This window comes from Dasypus novemcinctus, chromosome 10 (assembly GCF_030445035.2).
Source record: "Dasypus novemcinctus isolate mDasNov1 chromosome 10, mDasNov1.1.hap2, whole genome shotgun sequence".
Lineage (NCBI taxonomy): Eukaryota > Metazoa > Chordata > Mammalia > Cingulata > Dasypodidae > Dasypus > Dasypus novemcinctus.
The window spans coordinates 11,783,603-11,798,619 of NC_080682.1; the positions used below are offsets into that span (position 1 = coordinate 11,783,603).

The 15,017-nt window shown below is 44.8% G+C and overlaps 1 protein-coding gene across 1 annotated transcript; it reads left to right on the top strand.

The window, feature by feature from the left end:
- The first annotated feature begins 182 nt into the window (after positions 1 to 182).
- HNRNPUL2 (heterogeneous nuclear ribonucleoprotein U like 2) lies at positions 183 to 12,894 on the top strand. Its single transcript, XM_004449230.5, has 14 exons — positions 183 to 1,040; positions 3,037 to 3,172; positions 3,472 to 3,548; positions 3,749 to 3,888; positions 4,193 to 4,283; positions 4,381 to 4,493; positions 4,714 to 4,977; positions 5,167 to 5,289; positions 5,690 to 5,818; positions 6,745 to 6,913; positions 8,358 to 8,558; positions 9,571 to 9,644; positions 9,903 to 10,010; positions 10,133 to 12,894. Exons 1-14 carry the CDS (start codon positions 491 to 493, stop codon positions 10,211 to 10,213), a joined length of 2,256 nt encoding a protein of 751 aa, XP_004449287.2. The 5' UTR covers positions 183 to 490; the 3' UTR covers positions 10,214 to 12,894.
- The last annotated feature ends 2,123 nt before the right edge of the window (positions 12,895 to 15,017 follow it).

The window sequence follows — 15,017 nt, forward strand, 5'->3', positions numbered from 1 at the left end:
TAGAAGGGGCTCCGGGATTTTGCCCAGAACCCTCGGCTGGAAGTACCAAGAGACAGGCGCGCACGCGCTTCCGTGCTACGAGGCACTTGAGTCGCAGCCAGTCTTTCGCGTCTCAGGCTCCAGCGCGCCTGCGCGGTAAAATTACGGACAGCGATTGGTCTGGGAGGTGAAAAGGGGCGGGAGGAAAGAGGAGGAGGGGGGAGCGCGGCCGGGACTGGGAAACCGAGGGGCAGGAGGAAGGGAAGGAGCTCCCGATTGCGTTGCGGTGCTTCGTGGGCCGAAAGGGGGAGGGGAGAAAGAAGGCGAAGCCAAAACTACGTAGCGGAGGGTGCTCGCGGCCTTCCCTGCGTGCGTGCGCGCGCGCTCGCTCGCGCGGGCTCAGTGCTGGCGCGTGAGGCGGAGGCGGGCGGCGGCGGCGCCTGCGCGTTCGGGCTCGGTCGACGGTTCGCAGGGGAGGAGGCGGCGGGAGGCGGAGGAGGCGGCGGCGGCGATGGAGGTGAAGCGGCTGAAAGTGACCGAGCTGCGGTCGGAGCTGCAGCGCCGGGGCCTGGACTCGCGCGGCCTCAAGGTGGATCTGGCGCAGCGGCTGCAGGAGGCCCTGGACGCCGAGATGCTCGAGGACGAGACCGGCGGTAGCGGGGCCGGCCCCGGTGGGGCCTGCAAGGCGGAGCCTCGGCCTGTGGCCGCGTCGGGCGGCGGCCCGGGCGGAGACGAGGAGGAGGACGAAGAGGAAGAGGACGAGGAGGACGAGGAGGACGAGGAGGCGCTGCTTGAGGACGAGGATGAAGAGCCACCCCCTGCCAAGGCCTCGGACCAGGCCGCGCAGCCGCCGCCGGAGCCCCCGGAGGCGGCAGCCCTGGAGCCCGCGGCCGATTCCGAAGCTCCCGAGAAGCCGGCAGAGGCCACGGCTGGGTCAGGCGGGGTAAATGGTGGCGAAGAGCCGAGCACCGGCAAAGGGGAGGAAGACGAGCCGGAGGAGCGAAGCGGAGACGAGACGCCGGGATCCGAGGCGCCGGGTGACAAGGCCGCAGAGGAACAGGGTGAGGAGCTGGCGGCGGAGCCCGACTCCCAACTGCCCGGTGCGCCCCTGGTTTTTAGCACTCCACCCTGCGTCGCGGGGTGGGCTCTCTTGTTCTTACTTGCCTGAGAGTGCAAGATTCCCACCGCTTTTTGCTGGGACTTCGCAGGGGAGGTGACTTTTATTCTCTCCCCACCTTTCTGAGGGCTTTGGCCGCCTCTGGTGGCCCTGCTCTCTGCAGGGTGGAGATTCCTGCCGAACTTGGTTTCTTGGTGGTAGGGGATGGAAGCGAGTGATTTTTGCATGCGAACTGCTTGTGAGCTACCTGTGGAGCAGTCTCCCGCGGTTCTGGTTATCTTTTCCAAAGCCGTGAGTGCGCTGAGAAATTGATGTTTACACGGACAGCCAGACCGACAGAGGCTTAAGGCCTTTGGGTTACCCGACTGTTGTCCCTTTCGCTGTAAAATTACTAAACAATGTTAAACAAAACCCTTCACCACTAAAAGCCCACTGCTGGAGGTTGAACCACATAGAGAATCTGGAATTCTAACCTTGCTCCTGCTTGATCAGCAGGGACAGCTTCCAGTCTGAAGGTGTACGGTTTAATAGTTAACTAGTGAAAAGAAAGTATTAGTCTATAATAGATTTAGAATAACTTAGTTAACCTTACGTGGCTAGGGCTTTCTTGTTGCTTGTGTTATATTTTAATATTAATCTTCCCACCAACTCACTTGGTGGCATATTTGTAGATTTTTTGTATACTTGCCCTATCTTTTACATTTCAGGCTTGTGATTTCCGGAATTGAAAAATGATTGAGGTGCTGGTGGGTCTGTTGAGTAACCTTGGGAAATAAAATGGGAAGAGTCACCCTAGGGAGTTAGTGACCTTTCTCCCTTCTTTTGAAGTGATTGGATGGTTAGGGCTGATCCATGACAATATCTGTCACAGTAAGGGAGGAAACCTAGAGCTTCTTTCAAGGTTTAAAATAAAGTGGGTTGCCTTAGTTTTTTTTATAATACATTATTTGGGCTGTTGCTGAGTATTGTTGTGTAATTGGAATCCATTTTACTACAATCACATGCAACTTGCTGTGATTGTCCTAGGTCCTGGAACCAAATTCCATTACATAATCTTTGGCTTATGTGTATCCTAGATAGATAAAAATATTTGAGGGATAAAGGACCGCTTTAAATAAATTATTAAAAACTTTATTAGTGTTGTAAAATACAAAAGCTTGTGGAAACATTTCATGTTTTTTTCTTCGTGTAAAGAACGTTGCTAAATATACAACCCCTTTCTGCCCCAAATTATGTGCAGTAAGGATGCAATATTATTTATGGGTCTCCTGTGACTTACTGGTTTCCTCTTGGAACTTTCAGTAAAGATCCATGATAAAAAATACTGCTTTGTATCATGCACCTGAATCCATTTGCAATATAGCAAAAGCCATGGGTGTGCACTTTAAAGATGGAAAAGCAAACTTGAAGAATATGAGGCTTCTGTATTATGAAGCTGTGGGAAAGTGTTGGAAAGTTATGTATTAAGTGCCTAGTCTAAAGCCAAATCTGACAACCAATCAAAATTGAATTAACAGTTTTGAAGGTTTATTTTAACACTTGGGGGCAATTTTTTTCTTTTTTAATGTCATATTGATGGGAAAATCTGCAAGTTTGACCTGATTTAAGAGGATAAATTTAGAATGTAAAAATTGTCCAATTTTGATCTACGGCTTGACTGTAATTAGCCCATAATGTCCAATGTGTTCTGTTTTTATTTTAAATAAAATCCCAGCCAATGACAGGAAGATGATCTTAGGAAATCAAATGTTCTGTATATGCAGTGGGAATAACCTGACTATTCTGATTAGACAGTCAGATCCCCTTTAATTTTTGTGGTTTTTTTTTTTTCAACTTTTTATTTTGAAATATTCAAACCCCCCTTTACTTTTTTATAGATTCTGAGCTTATTCTATACTTTAGTATGAAAGCTGCTGATTTTCTTTCCCTCCTTTTTGTAGGAGATGACCAAGATAGTGAAAAGTCAAAACCAGCAGGCTCAGATGGTGAGCGGCGGGGGGTAAAGAGACAGCGGGATGAGAAGGATGAACATGGCCGAGCTTACTATGAATTCCGAGAGGAGGCTTACCACAGCCGGTGAGGGAAACAGTCCCTTTCATTGAAGGGAGTGTCTGCTCTGATAACGCTATACCTGATGTTGATTGGAGAGTCTGGAAGGAGGGGTGGATTAAAAATGGAATAGGTTTTTATAGGCATAAACTCTAGATTGATTTTACTAAATTGAAGCTCCTGTTGCCTTCTCTCTCATTTGCTGAAAGAAGCTGTCTGCTGGGATTTTATAATTACTGATCGTTCAAAATGGACATAATATCATGCAGACACGCCTCAGAGAGGGCTTTGGTTACACTGTATTTGCTTTGTTCTCATGTGTATAGGTCAAAGTCTCCACCTCCTCCTGAAGAAGAGGCAAAAGATGAAGAGGAGGATCAAACTCTTGTGAACTTGGACACGTGTATGTACAAGGCAGACAGATTGGGGGTTTTAACTAATATAAGAATGATTTTGGAAATGAAAACTTTATGGCCTGCAACTTCTGAGGTTTAGCCCATGGGAAACTTTGTATTCATTCTTGACAACTATGTATATTTGTTCTGTGTTGGTGGCTTTTAAGTGTTGAGTATTGGAATGAACTGATTGCTTCCTTCTTATCAGATACCTCGGATCTCCATTTTCAAGTAAGCAAGGACCGCTATGGAGGGCAGCCACTTTTCTCAGAGAAGTTCCCTACTCTTTGGTCTGGTGCAAGAAGTACTTATGGAGTGACAAAGGGGAAAGTCTGCTTTGAGGCCAAGGTAGTATGTGCAGCTCATTAAGACTATTGATATACTAACTTATTCATTAAGCTAATAGGCCCTGGACCCCTGTCCATCAGTATTTTATTAGTGCAGCAAAAGGGGACATGCTTTAATAATAACCTTATCTCTAGTAACCAAGCCATAGACCCCCATGGCTTTGGTTTTAGTTCAGTGATTTTATTCTGATATTGAGCTGTGGTAGTTGTCTTTTTTGGTTAGTATAAAAATCTTCTCTTTCTAACTCAGACTTTGCTGCTAAGTTGGTTAGAGTATCTGAGAGTTTCTTTTCTGACTTGACCAGGTAACCCAGAATCTCCCAATGAAAGAAGGCTGCACAGAAGTTTCTGTCCTTCGAGTTGGGTGGTCTGTTGATTTTTCCCAACCACAGCTTGGTAAAGTTATTTTTAGCTTTGTAATTAGTGCTTGCTATCATACTACTTACTTTATGGAAAGTTCGGATGTAGGTAACTAACCTGTCTACTCTTCTAGGTGAGGATGAGTATTCTTATGGTTTTGATGGACGAGGACTTAAGGCAGAGAATGGACAGTTTGAGGAGTTTGGCCAGACTTTTGGGGAGAATGATGTCATTGGCTGCTTTGCTGTAAGTTCTTGGGAAAGTTGTGAATTATTAGCAAGGAGTGGATAAAGGGCACTGGGAATTCAATTGTGCTTCCCATCAACTGCTGACTGTTGTGTTTTCATGCATTGCTTGCTTAATTGTGCTTGCTGTGCAGCACCCTGTGTGAAGAAGGTTAAATTGTGAGATTTAATGAACCTTAAACCCATAAACCCAGAAGTGCATTTGTCCTTTGTCTTTGTAGAATTTTGAGACCGAAGAAGTAGAACTCTCCTTCTCCAAGAATGGAGAAGACCTGGGTGTGGCATTCCGGATCAACAAGGAATCCCTGGCAGACCGGGCCCTCCTACCCCATGTCCTCTGCAAAAATTGTGTTGTAGAACTAAACTTTGGTCAGAAGGAGGAGCCCTTTTTCCCACCACTTGAAGAGTTTGTGTTCATCCATGTTGTGCCTGTTGAGGAGCGTGTGCGCACTGCAGTTCCCCCCAAGACCATAGAGGAGTGTGAGGTGTGTCAGACAGAAGTGCAAAAATCTAGTGCTTATGCACTGGGCGGTGGGTTAGTATGCTGTCCCAGGACTTTTCCTCTCAGAGCTTTACCAAGCTGGGACAAAGGAGGATGTTCTTAAATTGGGCTTTATAAACAAGACAGACCCTCACTTATTTTCCATTGCATTCTTGTCTCTCTTTATTTGCAGGTGATTTTGATGGTGGGACTACCTGGATCTGGAAAGACCCAGTGGGCACTGAAATACGCAAAAGAAAATCCTGAGAAAAGATACAATGTTCTGGGAGCTGAGACTGTGCTCAATCAAATGAGGGTGAGTTGCTGGGAAAGATTAGTCAGCTGTAGTATTTGCTCTGGAGGTGCCAAGAAATTCTTCCAACCTATCAGCAGTGGAGTTAGTCTTTCAAATGTCTGAGAACAAGGGTCCCACAGGTAGAGAAATGAGTTTTTCTTAGTATGTGTTTAAGGTGGATTTTTTCTTTCTCTGTGGTGTTGTCAGATTTATGAAAGCTCATGAAAATCTGGAACATGTTCTGGTTGAGACTGGTTATGACTCCTGCAGGAAATAGACAACATCCACAGCCCTGAGGAATAGGAATGAATTGATGTGGTAGCTTTGGTATTTAAAGAGGTGGCATTTACCAGTGACTCTTGAGCTTTAACTTGTTACATAACTTTTTGTGTTTCTCTTCACCTCCTCTCAAACTCATCAGATGAAGGGTCTTGAGGAACCAGAGATGGACCCCAAAAGTCGAGACCTTTTAGTTCAGCAAGCCTCCCAGTGCCTTAGTAAGCTGGTCCAGATTGCTTCTCGGACAAAGAGGAACTTCATTCTCGATCAGGTATTGTTCAAACATTCAGAAGAAACCTGATATTTTAGAAGATCCAAAGGTTAAAAATTTGGGATCCATTTAATCTGACAAAAATGCATAGAGTCAAAGTGGGATCCCACATGTAGGAGAGAAACAGAATTAAGAAAGAGAATCAGAAGTCACCCAGTTATGACCAACTGGTTGTGTGTTACAGTTATAATGTTTTTTCAAACTAAGAGATATCTCTTGTTAGTGTTTTTGCCAGAAATTGTATAGACCCAGACTATTAAAAAAGATAATAGGGAAGTGGATTTGGCCCAATGGATATGGCGTCCGCCTGCCACATGAGAGGTCCAAAGTTCAAACCCAGGACCTCTTGACCTGTGTGGTGAGCTGGCCCACGCACAGTGGTGATGCGTGCAAGGAGTGCCGTGCCACGCAGGGGTGTCCCTGCATAGGGGAGCCCCACATACAAGGAGTGTGCTCCATAAGGAGAGCCGCCCAGCATGAAAAAAGCACAGCCTGCCCAGGAATGGCACAGCTGATGCAGCAAGATGATGTAACAAAATGAGACACAGATTCCGGGTGCCGCTGAACACAGAACAGACAACTGGGGTGGGGGGGGTGGAGAGAGAAATAAATAATATTTTTTAAAAATAAATAAAAAAGATAATAGAGGCAATACAGAAAGCACTGGGGCTCATTTGGGTTCCTGGCTCTACAATTTACTAGGTTTATGACCTTGGACAAGTCCCTTAATCTCTCCAAGTCTCAGTTTTCCTCATGTGCAAAATAGGGTAATACTTGTCCCGTAGAGTTTGAAGAATTAAAGAAAATTATATATGCATGTTGAACTCTTAATCTGGTGCCTCGCTTGTAAAAGATGCTCAATAAGTGTTTTGCTTGAATTTGATCATTTTTATTTCTAAAACATCTCTTATTTCTCCTATCCCTAGTGTAACGTGTACAACTCTGGCCAACGGCGGAAGCTATTGCTGTTCAAGACCTTCTCTCGGAAAGTGGTGGTGGTTGTCCCTAATGAAGAGGATTGGAAGAAGAGGCTGGAGTTGAGGAAGGAAGTGGAAGGAGATGATGTGCCTGAGTCTATAATGTTGGAGATGAAAGGTGGGCTAAAAGTATACAAGTTAGGGATCCTGTCTCTGGTCAGGGTGCACCTGACCAGAGCCTCTTAGCACCTCCAGTGATTCTCCATAGCTGAAGTGTAAATCTGAAGAGCAACTTAATGGGTGTGAGCACTTACAGATAAATGAATGAGCAGAGTGAATAGAGAAGCAGTAGCCCCTTGACTCATTTTGGATAAGAGGTACAAAAAGGAAAATAGTGATAGACCATAAGATGATTCAAACTCAAAAGGATAAACCTATAACTTCTCTAATTAAAAAGGGAAAAAACTCAAAGGAAAGAGTAAATAGGTAAAAGAAAAAAGAAAAAAATAACTTGAAGGAGAGGCTTCATTGAGTCATTTATTCAATAAATATTTATGGAGTGTCTTTTACTTACCCACGAATGTCCTGGACATATGGGAGATGCTGGCATAAAGCCCTGCCTTCATGGAATTTATATTCTAGAGGGAAGATTATTATGGTTCAAACTAAAGTATGCTGGTGGAGTGAATGATATTATTGGTACATCTTCATTTCTGTCGTCATGTTAGGCTTGTTTTTTGTTTGTTTGTTTTACTTGGTTTTTTGATACTTGGCTAAAATCTTTAACGCAGTCTAAAGGTCCACACAAGACAGAACTAATTCTCTTGATCCAGCTTCCTGCTGTTCCCTTTAAGAGTGTGATTTCCCCCTTGCTGCCTGTAGTCTGTAGCATCCCACCTGCCCTATCATCTGTGAGCTCTTCAAGTTCTGGTAATCCCCAGGCTTGGGAGCTGGTTTACACATCTGTGAGCTAGATTCTCCAAGTTCACTCTGAGTAAACCATGCCAGTCCATGACTGATAGGCATTCTGAGAATTTAGTTCAGGTTTATAAAACTGAGGGCTAACTGGATTTGTCTGAGAATCACAAGAGCACCCATAGAACTGAATTCCACTGGAACTCGGCCTCTGAACTTGAGCTCTAGAAACTGGCATAGTACCAGCCAGGGTGGTAAATGAGACCTTTTTACTCTTGTTTTCTGTTCTTCTTGTACAGTTTAATAGGTGTCTTCAGGCTTGGGTCAATTTCTTATTGAGTCTCTTTTTAAAGTGAATTTCTTAGCATTTTATCTAACTAAGACCAGAACTTTTCAGCCACTGGCTACCCGCTTCTGTCCTGATAAGAAACCCTAACCACCCTCAGTCCTCATTTATTATGGATCACATATAAATCTACAGTGTGCAGATAGTCTTTTACCTAGGGCTGTTACAGTTTAGGGAGAATTTACCTTAAAAAAAGTTAACTTCATTATTTAAATGTGAGAGAGTATGAACCCAGCACATAATTTTTGGATGAGGAGATAGGCTTAGAAAATTTTGTTCTTCCTGTAATAGAGTTTTCATAATGAGAGTTTACCCATCTATACGCTTTTCAGGCCCACAAGCTTTTTTCTTACTCTTATAGCCAACTTCTCTCTACCTGAAAAATGTGACTATATGGATGAGGTAACATATGGGGAGTTGGAGAAGGAGGAAGCTCAGCCCATTGTCACTAAGTACAAGGAGGAGGCAAGAAAGCTGCTGCCCCCCTCCGAGAAGCGGACAAACCGCCGAAACAACCGAAACAAGCGCAACCGGCAGAACCGAAGCCGAGGCCAGGGCTACGGTAAGTCCTGGGGACCTGCCAGCCCCAAGCCTCAGTCTGTTCTTTGTGCTAATTACAGGCAGGACCCACAAGGGAAGGCCAAGGAAACCAAGTCAAGTTAATAAGGAAGTGCCTTTTTAATGGCGCTTATTTCTTTTCTGTGTCCTTTCCCCCAGAATCTCAGGTTTTTTCCCATAATCCTTCAAGGAAAGATAGTTACTTTTATCAGATTCCTTGAGAAGCGATGCTTGAGCCTTTTCATCTGTCTATTTTTCATTTTCAAATTTGGGTTCCCTGCTTCGCTGTTCTAGTACACCTGAAGGATTTGGACAGTGAAATTGGATTCTCTTAAGTAGACCAAAAAGCAAATGCTTTATTCAGTTATCATTCTCTTTTTAAAAAAAAAAAAAAACAATAACTTTTTAGGTTGCAAAGTGAGTTAGTGGCTATTAGTGAAACTAATTTTCCCCTCCTGAATGTCTAGTTAGTTAAACCCCCAATGTAAATTCACTGCCCTTTAAAAATGTGTGTGTGTGTGTGGTGTAAATCAGTAAAAATGTTGAGTGTGTGTCTGCTTTTTTGCTAGGCATGTAATACAAATAGTTCCTCCTCTCCTCAAGGAGCTTATTATCAAGATCCAGGTTTCTTTCATTTGCATAAAATGATAGGTATGGGTTATATGATACCTGAGATTCCTCGGTGGGCTGAAAGTCTGTGATTGTTAATGGCAGTTTTTACTCATGTTTCTAATTCTGCCATGTATCCTCTTGCCATCTTAAATGTTTTTGTAGGAGTTAGGAAGTTTCAAAAGCAAGGTGGCTTGATTTTCTTGTCTCTCTATTCCTCTGCCCTTCCCCTTAAGGCTTTTTAAGAGATCCTGGCTGGTGCTGTAATTGACATTGTGTCAGCCTGACAGAAGCAGGCCTCCTATTCCCCTAGAAATGCCTTTGGCTCCAACTTTTTGATTTCCACTCAGATGTGGAGCCAGGACCCCACGCCAGCTGTCTGAGCGCGCTCTCCATTTCTTTTCCAGTGGGCGGGCAGCGCCGAGGCTACGACAACCGGGCCTACGGGCAGCAGTACTGGGGGCAGTCTGGAAACAGAGGGGTGAGTGCAGCTCTCCTTCTGCTCCTCCCTCTGGGCGGAGGAATAGTCATTCCTACTGGCTTCGGGGAGCAGAGTGGTTTGGGCTGTTTTCTCAGGACTTTAGGGTTCTGCCCATTTAATGTATACATCTGGAAGAATTTATTCTGGGAAAATTATACCTGTTTATTATATCAAGCTAAGATATATCTCACTTAAGCGGGGGTAGCAGAGGGACATGATGCTGAAACCCATAACTCTGCCTTCTCTTTCCTTTCTCAGGGTTACCGTAATTTCTACGATCGATACAGGGAGGATTATGATAGATTCTACGGGCGAGATTATGAGTACAACAGATACAGAGACTATTACAGACAGTACAATCGGGATGTAAGTATCTCCTTGGGATAGGTACAGAGGGGAGGGGGTCAGGACCAGAGGGATGTCTGTCATGCCCTCTCCATCTTCAGCCTGCTCTGACTCCAAGTGATGGGGTTTCCCCTCTCTTCTAGTGGCAGAGTTACTACTACCACCACCCCCAGGACAGAGACCGATACTACAGGAACTACTACGGTTACCAAGGGTATCGGTGAAGCCCCTGCCATTGTCGCCTGTCAGCCATGAAGCTGAATCTCTGGGGGTGCCAGGCACCCTCCAAACACAACCAAGGAAAACAGGGGCTGTCGGGGTGGGGCTGAGCTGCCGGGGAGGGGAGGTGGGGGGGTGCGCAAGCAGGGGTCGGGGAGGGGGGAGGTGGAAGAAAACAACAAAACTGTACATTTTTTTTAAAGTTTGTTGAAAAGAATATTGTCTTATTCTATAAAACATTTCAAACCTAGTTAGATATTTGTAATCAAAAAAAAAAACATTTGTGCGGAAAGCAGCACTTAGGGCTGCCTGTCCTATACTCTGCAGTCGGACAGGAAAAGAACTGAAAATGTCACCCTTCTGACCTTTTAAGGCAGCTGGACTGGCAGCCAAGTAAGGGGGAGTGACGAGGTGATGTGGGGAGGATGGCGAAGCAGTGAGGGGAGGGGAACTCTCCATAGCAAGTAAGAGCAGGCAGGAGTGGGGGCAAAGGGAGAGCTTGTGACTGGGGCAGTGAAAATAAACGATTGGCTCTTATCAATCACTTGCACCAACTAACCGTTTGTATTTTCTTTACCAACCTCTCCCTCTTGGGATATCTGGTCTGGTGGGCTGGGAGGCTATTATGGCCCTGTCTCCACTTTCCTGTGCTTTAGTGCTATTGCTGAGGCATGGAATCTGCCAGTTGGGTGGTTCTATTATATAGGATTCCCAGGCCAAGGAGGCAAGGTGGGACTGTTCTTGATTGTGGAACAGAATAGCTTTCTCCTCCATGTACCCATTAATGAATTTCCTTAAAATCTTGGAGGAGAATGGGATTGCAGCCTTCAGCCTGAAGATTGGAATTTGCCAATCTCTAGTCTTTGTCTTCCAAGGTTGAGACGAGCAGGAGGTCCTGAAATCATCTCTGTTAGAGTATCTGTCCTCTTATAGTACAAGAGAAGGAACGTTTCTCAGGGTTTCAGCTCACACAGAAACGCAGCAGGATTCTCTTCACTGCAGCAGGATATGTACATAGGGGAATCCTGTGGTGTGGGCTACAGGCCCAGGTGCTGAGAATAGCAACTATTTTATACAGTGTGGAGGGCATGGGCCCTGCTGGGGTTTTTTGATACACAGGTAGAGAGTGACTAGAAAAGGGGATGGGGTGGGGGTGGGGGTGGGAGGGAGGCAGCTCAGTGGGGCTGCTGGAATTTGGGAAGAGTGAGTGTGAGCGTGTGTAAATGTGTGTCTTGAGACAGGAGGATTCATTCTGGGCTGCTTTCCTACATGTCCCCAGAGAGCCCTGTAGCCAAGTTGCTGTGAGTCTTCAGTTGGGATAATTTTGTTTGTAACTTAACCAACACCCTCCCAACTTCAGGTTGCTGGGTTCAAGAATATGAGTAGGATATGGAATTGCTATTTCAATATTTAGTTTCAGTTTTAATTAATCTTCCTGCTCAGCATTCTATCAGCCAAGAGCTTACTTGGTAAGCACCATATATTGCAGCACTTCCTAGTTAGATTAAACCTTGGGTTGTGCTCCTAGAAAAGATTTCACTTCCATTTCCTTACCTGGGTACTGTTTGAAATTTTTGTGCTGAGATTTTATCTTTCTTCCTGCCTCCCACTGTTCCTGCCATGAGGCCCTTTGTTAGGTGCACAGATCTTCATCCTGGCCCTCTAGTCTCTCCATCTGCTGTGACAAACCCTTTTCTGTTCCACAAGTACCTCCCTGACCCCTAGGAATGGGGGACTGGTAGGAGATAAGTTTGCTTGCTCATCATGATATCCTTTCTCTTGGCGCCTGCTTCCTGGAAGTGCCGTCAAATGGATTTGTGTGTGGCAATGGGTGAAGTGATTGCATGAATTTTTCTGTAACCCACTAATTTTTTTTAAAATTATTATGCGTTGAGGGGTGGGTGGGGGTTGAGAAAGCTTTGCTCCGTGTCAGAGCAAGGAGTTTAAAAACTGGAGCCCAAAGAAATTCCCTTAGGGCAAATCATGTTATAATAGAAAATTGAATTTCCTGTGGCAAAGGCTGCCACCGCTTTTCAGATGTCAGTCCTCCAGTGAAGAGCATCTTTTATAGGCTGTAGTATGCATTGGGGTTGCTAGGGCTTTCGGGGGCAGGGGACTAGAGCTTAAGCTGCTTTGAAGCTTTGGATTTTCAGGGGGCTTGGGGGAGGTACTTGGTTAATTTTTGACACTAGAAAGTCATCTTTTTTAAAAAAGCTGTTTTTCTAGGTGGAGAGTGAAACTGCCACATCTTTGTTGGTTCCAACCAAGAGATCACATGCAACAACAGTAGATGTCTAGGTTTTGTTTCTGCCTATCTTTTTATTATGGGGGGGAAAAAAACAATGTTAAGGGGGAAAATGTGGTTATGGTAACAGGAGGGATCCCTAGCTTTGTTTTTCTTAGAAGACTTGTTTAGTGTTTTTTTCAGACGTCTGTTTTAGCTGTTGTAGATGGAAATGCTTGTGAGAAAAACAAACACCATATGAAGCCTGTAAATGTTTTTACAAAACTTGTAAAGCATTCTTGGAAGTGGCCAGTAAAAAAGGGTTTTACCATTTTAAAAAAAATGTAACTTGTGTCATTGTTTACATCTGTAACTTTTCTTCTCTGTTCTCATTGCAACATTCTGGCGAAAATGTAGGCACAGTAGCTTCCAGTTTTAGAATAAATAACCATTTGGATTGAATTCACCCTATCTCCTTTGACTGCACTGACTGGGGCAGAGTGTGTCATTGTGGTTGATTTTTTGATAGTTAATGCTTCTTTCTCAAATTGCACTGGGTCCAACCAAGGATGGCATTCCTCCTGCATGACTGCTATTTCCTTCCTATTCTAAGTCTTCACTTGGGAGCCAACCACTCTTCACTTAGGAGGTGCGGATGTGGCAGCGTTGGACTGCTCAAGGCTTGCTTATGCTAAGAATTTGAACCATTGGAGTAAAAGGAAATAAATTATAGGTCATGGCCTCAGTGAACCTATTCTAAAACCAGTTGGATGCTGAAAGTTAATCTCAAGGTTCCATTAATGGAGCCAAATAAGTTTATTCATGGGTAATTACCGTCTACGTGGAAAAGCTCACTCATTCAACAAAAGATGTTTGATTGGGGTTATTTTTCAGTGAATTTGGAAACTAAGAAGGTGAATTTAATTAACAAAAGCACTATTTTCCTAACATTTTACTGATCCTAATTGCAATTTCTAGGAAATTGTCAGGGACTTACTAAGGCTGGGATGCCATAGGCTCATAGCACCCAGATTTGAAGGGGTAGTGGAGTAGAAATGATGCTCTTCCCCCTTGACATCACACAGATTCAGATCCCAAGAGCTTACAGCTTTTTACCCTAAAGGCTATCCCTGATTTTTGTGTCTGTCCATTCTCCAGAACATTTAAAGTCTCTCAATATTGAATTAATCATTTTATGTTCATTTATAGTTCATGCCTTGTGTTTAGTAATCTCTAAGCCCCTTACCCCTGCCACCCCAAACTACAGCTGCAGCCATTCACCCCTAGCTTCCTGATGAGTATGAAAATTTAGTAGTTTTTTGTGGTTTTTTTGTTGTTGTTGTTCGTTTTGCTTTGTTTTAATTTAATATTAAGTCTAATCTAAGCTAATATCAGAAGTACTGGTATGGAAATTGTCACTCTCCTAGATATTGCCCAACACTGAAATGCAGTAGGAAAAGGGAAAAGTTCTTAGTCCATGCTATGCACCATGCTTGCCATTCAGGCATATATAGTACAATGCGTTCATTCATTCACTGAGTGCCTGCTATGTGCAGACACTGTCAGGGAACAGGGATTAAAACAGACATGATCCTGGAGTTTTCATGAAGGCCAAGAAGGAAATAAATAGGCTTCTGAACGGAAGGCCTATGGCCCTACTCCAGGAGAGCAGCCAGGTTACTATCTGTTTTGTTTCTTCATCTTTAAGGACGATTTATTAAGTGATCTCCAGGACCTGTTAGCTCTGAAATCCCTTCAACAGCTGACAAGCTCCTATCCTGAAAGTGGCCCACATTTTTGGGGTATCCCTGAAGCTGGTGGAGATAGCTGTAGGAGGCTGAGTTCATTCTCCTCTGGAACACACCTTATTCCTTTTGTCTCTGTCTATATTTCTCTCCCAGTGCTGTCTTCCTGTGTGAAGGTGTGGGGAAGCTGGGGATAATGGGCTATTCATACCACAGGTTACCCTTCTGCTGGAAGACAGCCCTCAAACATGAGCCGGCCTAGGTTTCTCCTGGGCAGGGTGTGTCCCTGAATTTATGTTGATCCGTGAGGAGCAGACAGACTGGAATTGTTACCTTTGCTGCTATGGCCCTGGTCCCCTCTATGCTGTGTTTGCCCTGGAAGAAAAAGGCATCTAGAAGGCATTCTGGGGCCCATGAGTGTCTCCAAGTTGCAGAGTCCAGAAAGTGCTTATGAAGAGGTCCTCCTTAGGTTTAACCTCTGGCCAAGCAGACAGCTGGGCTCCCTGAAAGGGATGGTCTGTACTCTAGAGGTGCGACAGTGCCTGTGGCAGAGTCTGCCTGTGAGAAAAAGGGAAGCATTTTCCCCAGGTTTCTAGCTCTTGGGAAGACAAGCATTTAGAGGCGACCAAGGAACAGCACCCTGAGGCAACTAGGACCAGAGAGAGAAAGCGGGCTTCCAGGTGCCCGCGGTGTCCCACTTCTGTGACCGTTCCAAAGGGACCTTTTCTTTGGCAAGGTGTAGAAACTTAGATTCCTTCTTAAGATCCGCGTGCCACGCTGTTTCCGAGAGGCCCCTTCTCTTCTGGTCCTTTGTTACAGGTTCTCTCCCGCCTTCGGTTC

Excerpts from the sequence above, each read along its gene's own strand:
- HNRNPUL2 (XM_004449230.5), top strand. The coding sequence starts at position 491 with ATGGAGGTGAAGCGGCTGAAAGTGACCGAGCTGCGGTCGGAGCTGCAG. Across the intron at positions 3,173-3,471 it reads GAGGAGGCTTACCACAGCCG|GTCAAAGTCTCCACCTCCTC; the intron begins GTGAGGGAAACA and ends TCATGTGTATAG. Across the intron at positions 3,549-3,748 it reads TCTTGTGAACTTGGACACGT|ATACCTCGGATCTCCATTTT; the intron begins GTATGTACAAGG and ends CCTTCTTATCAG.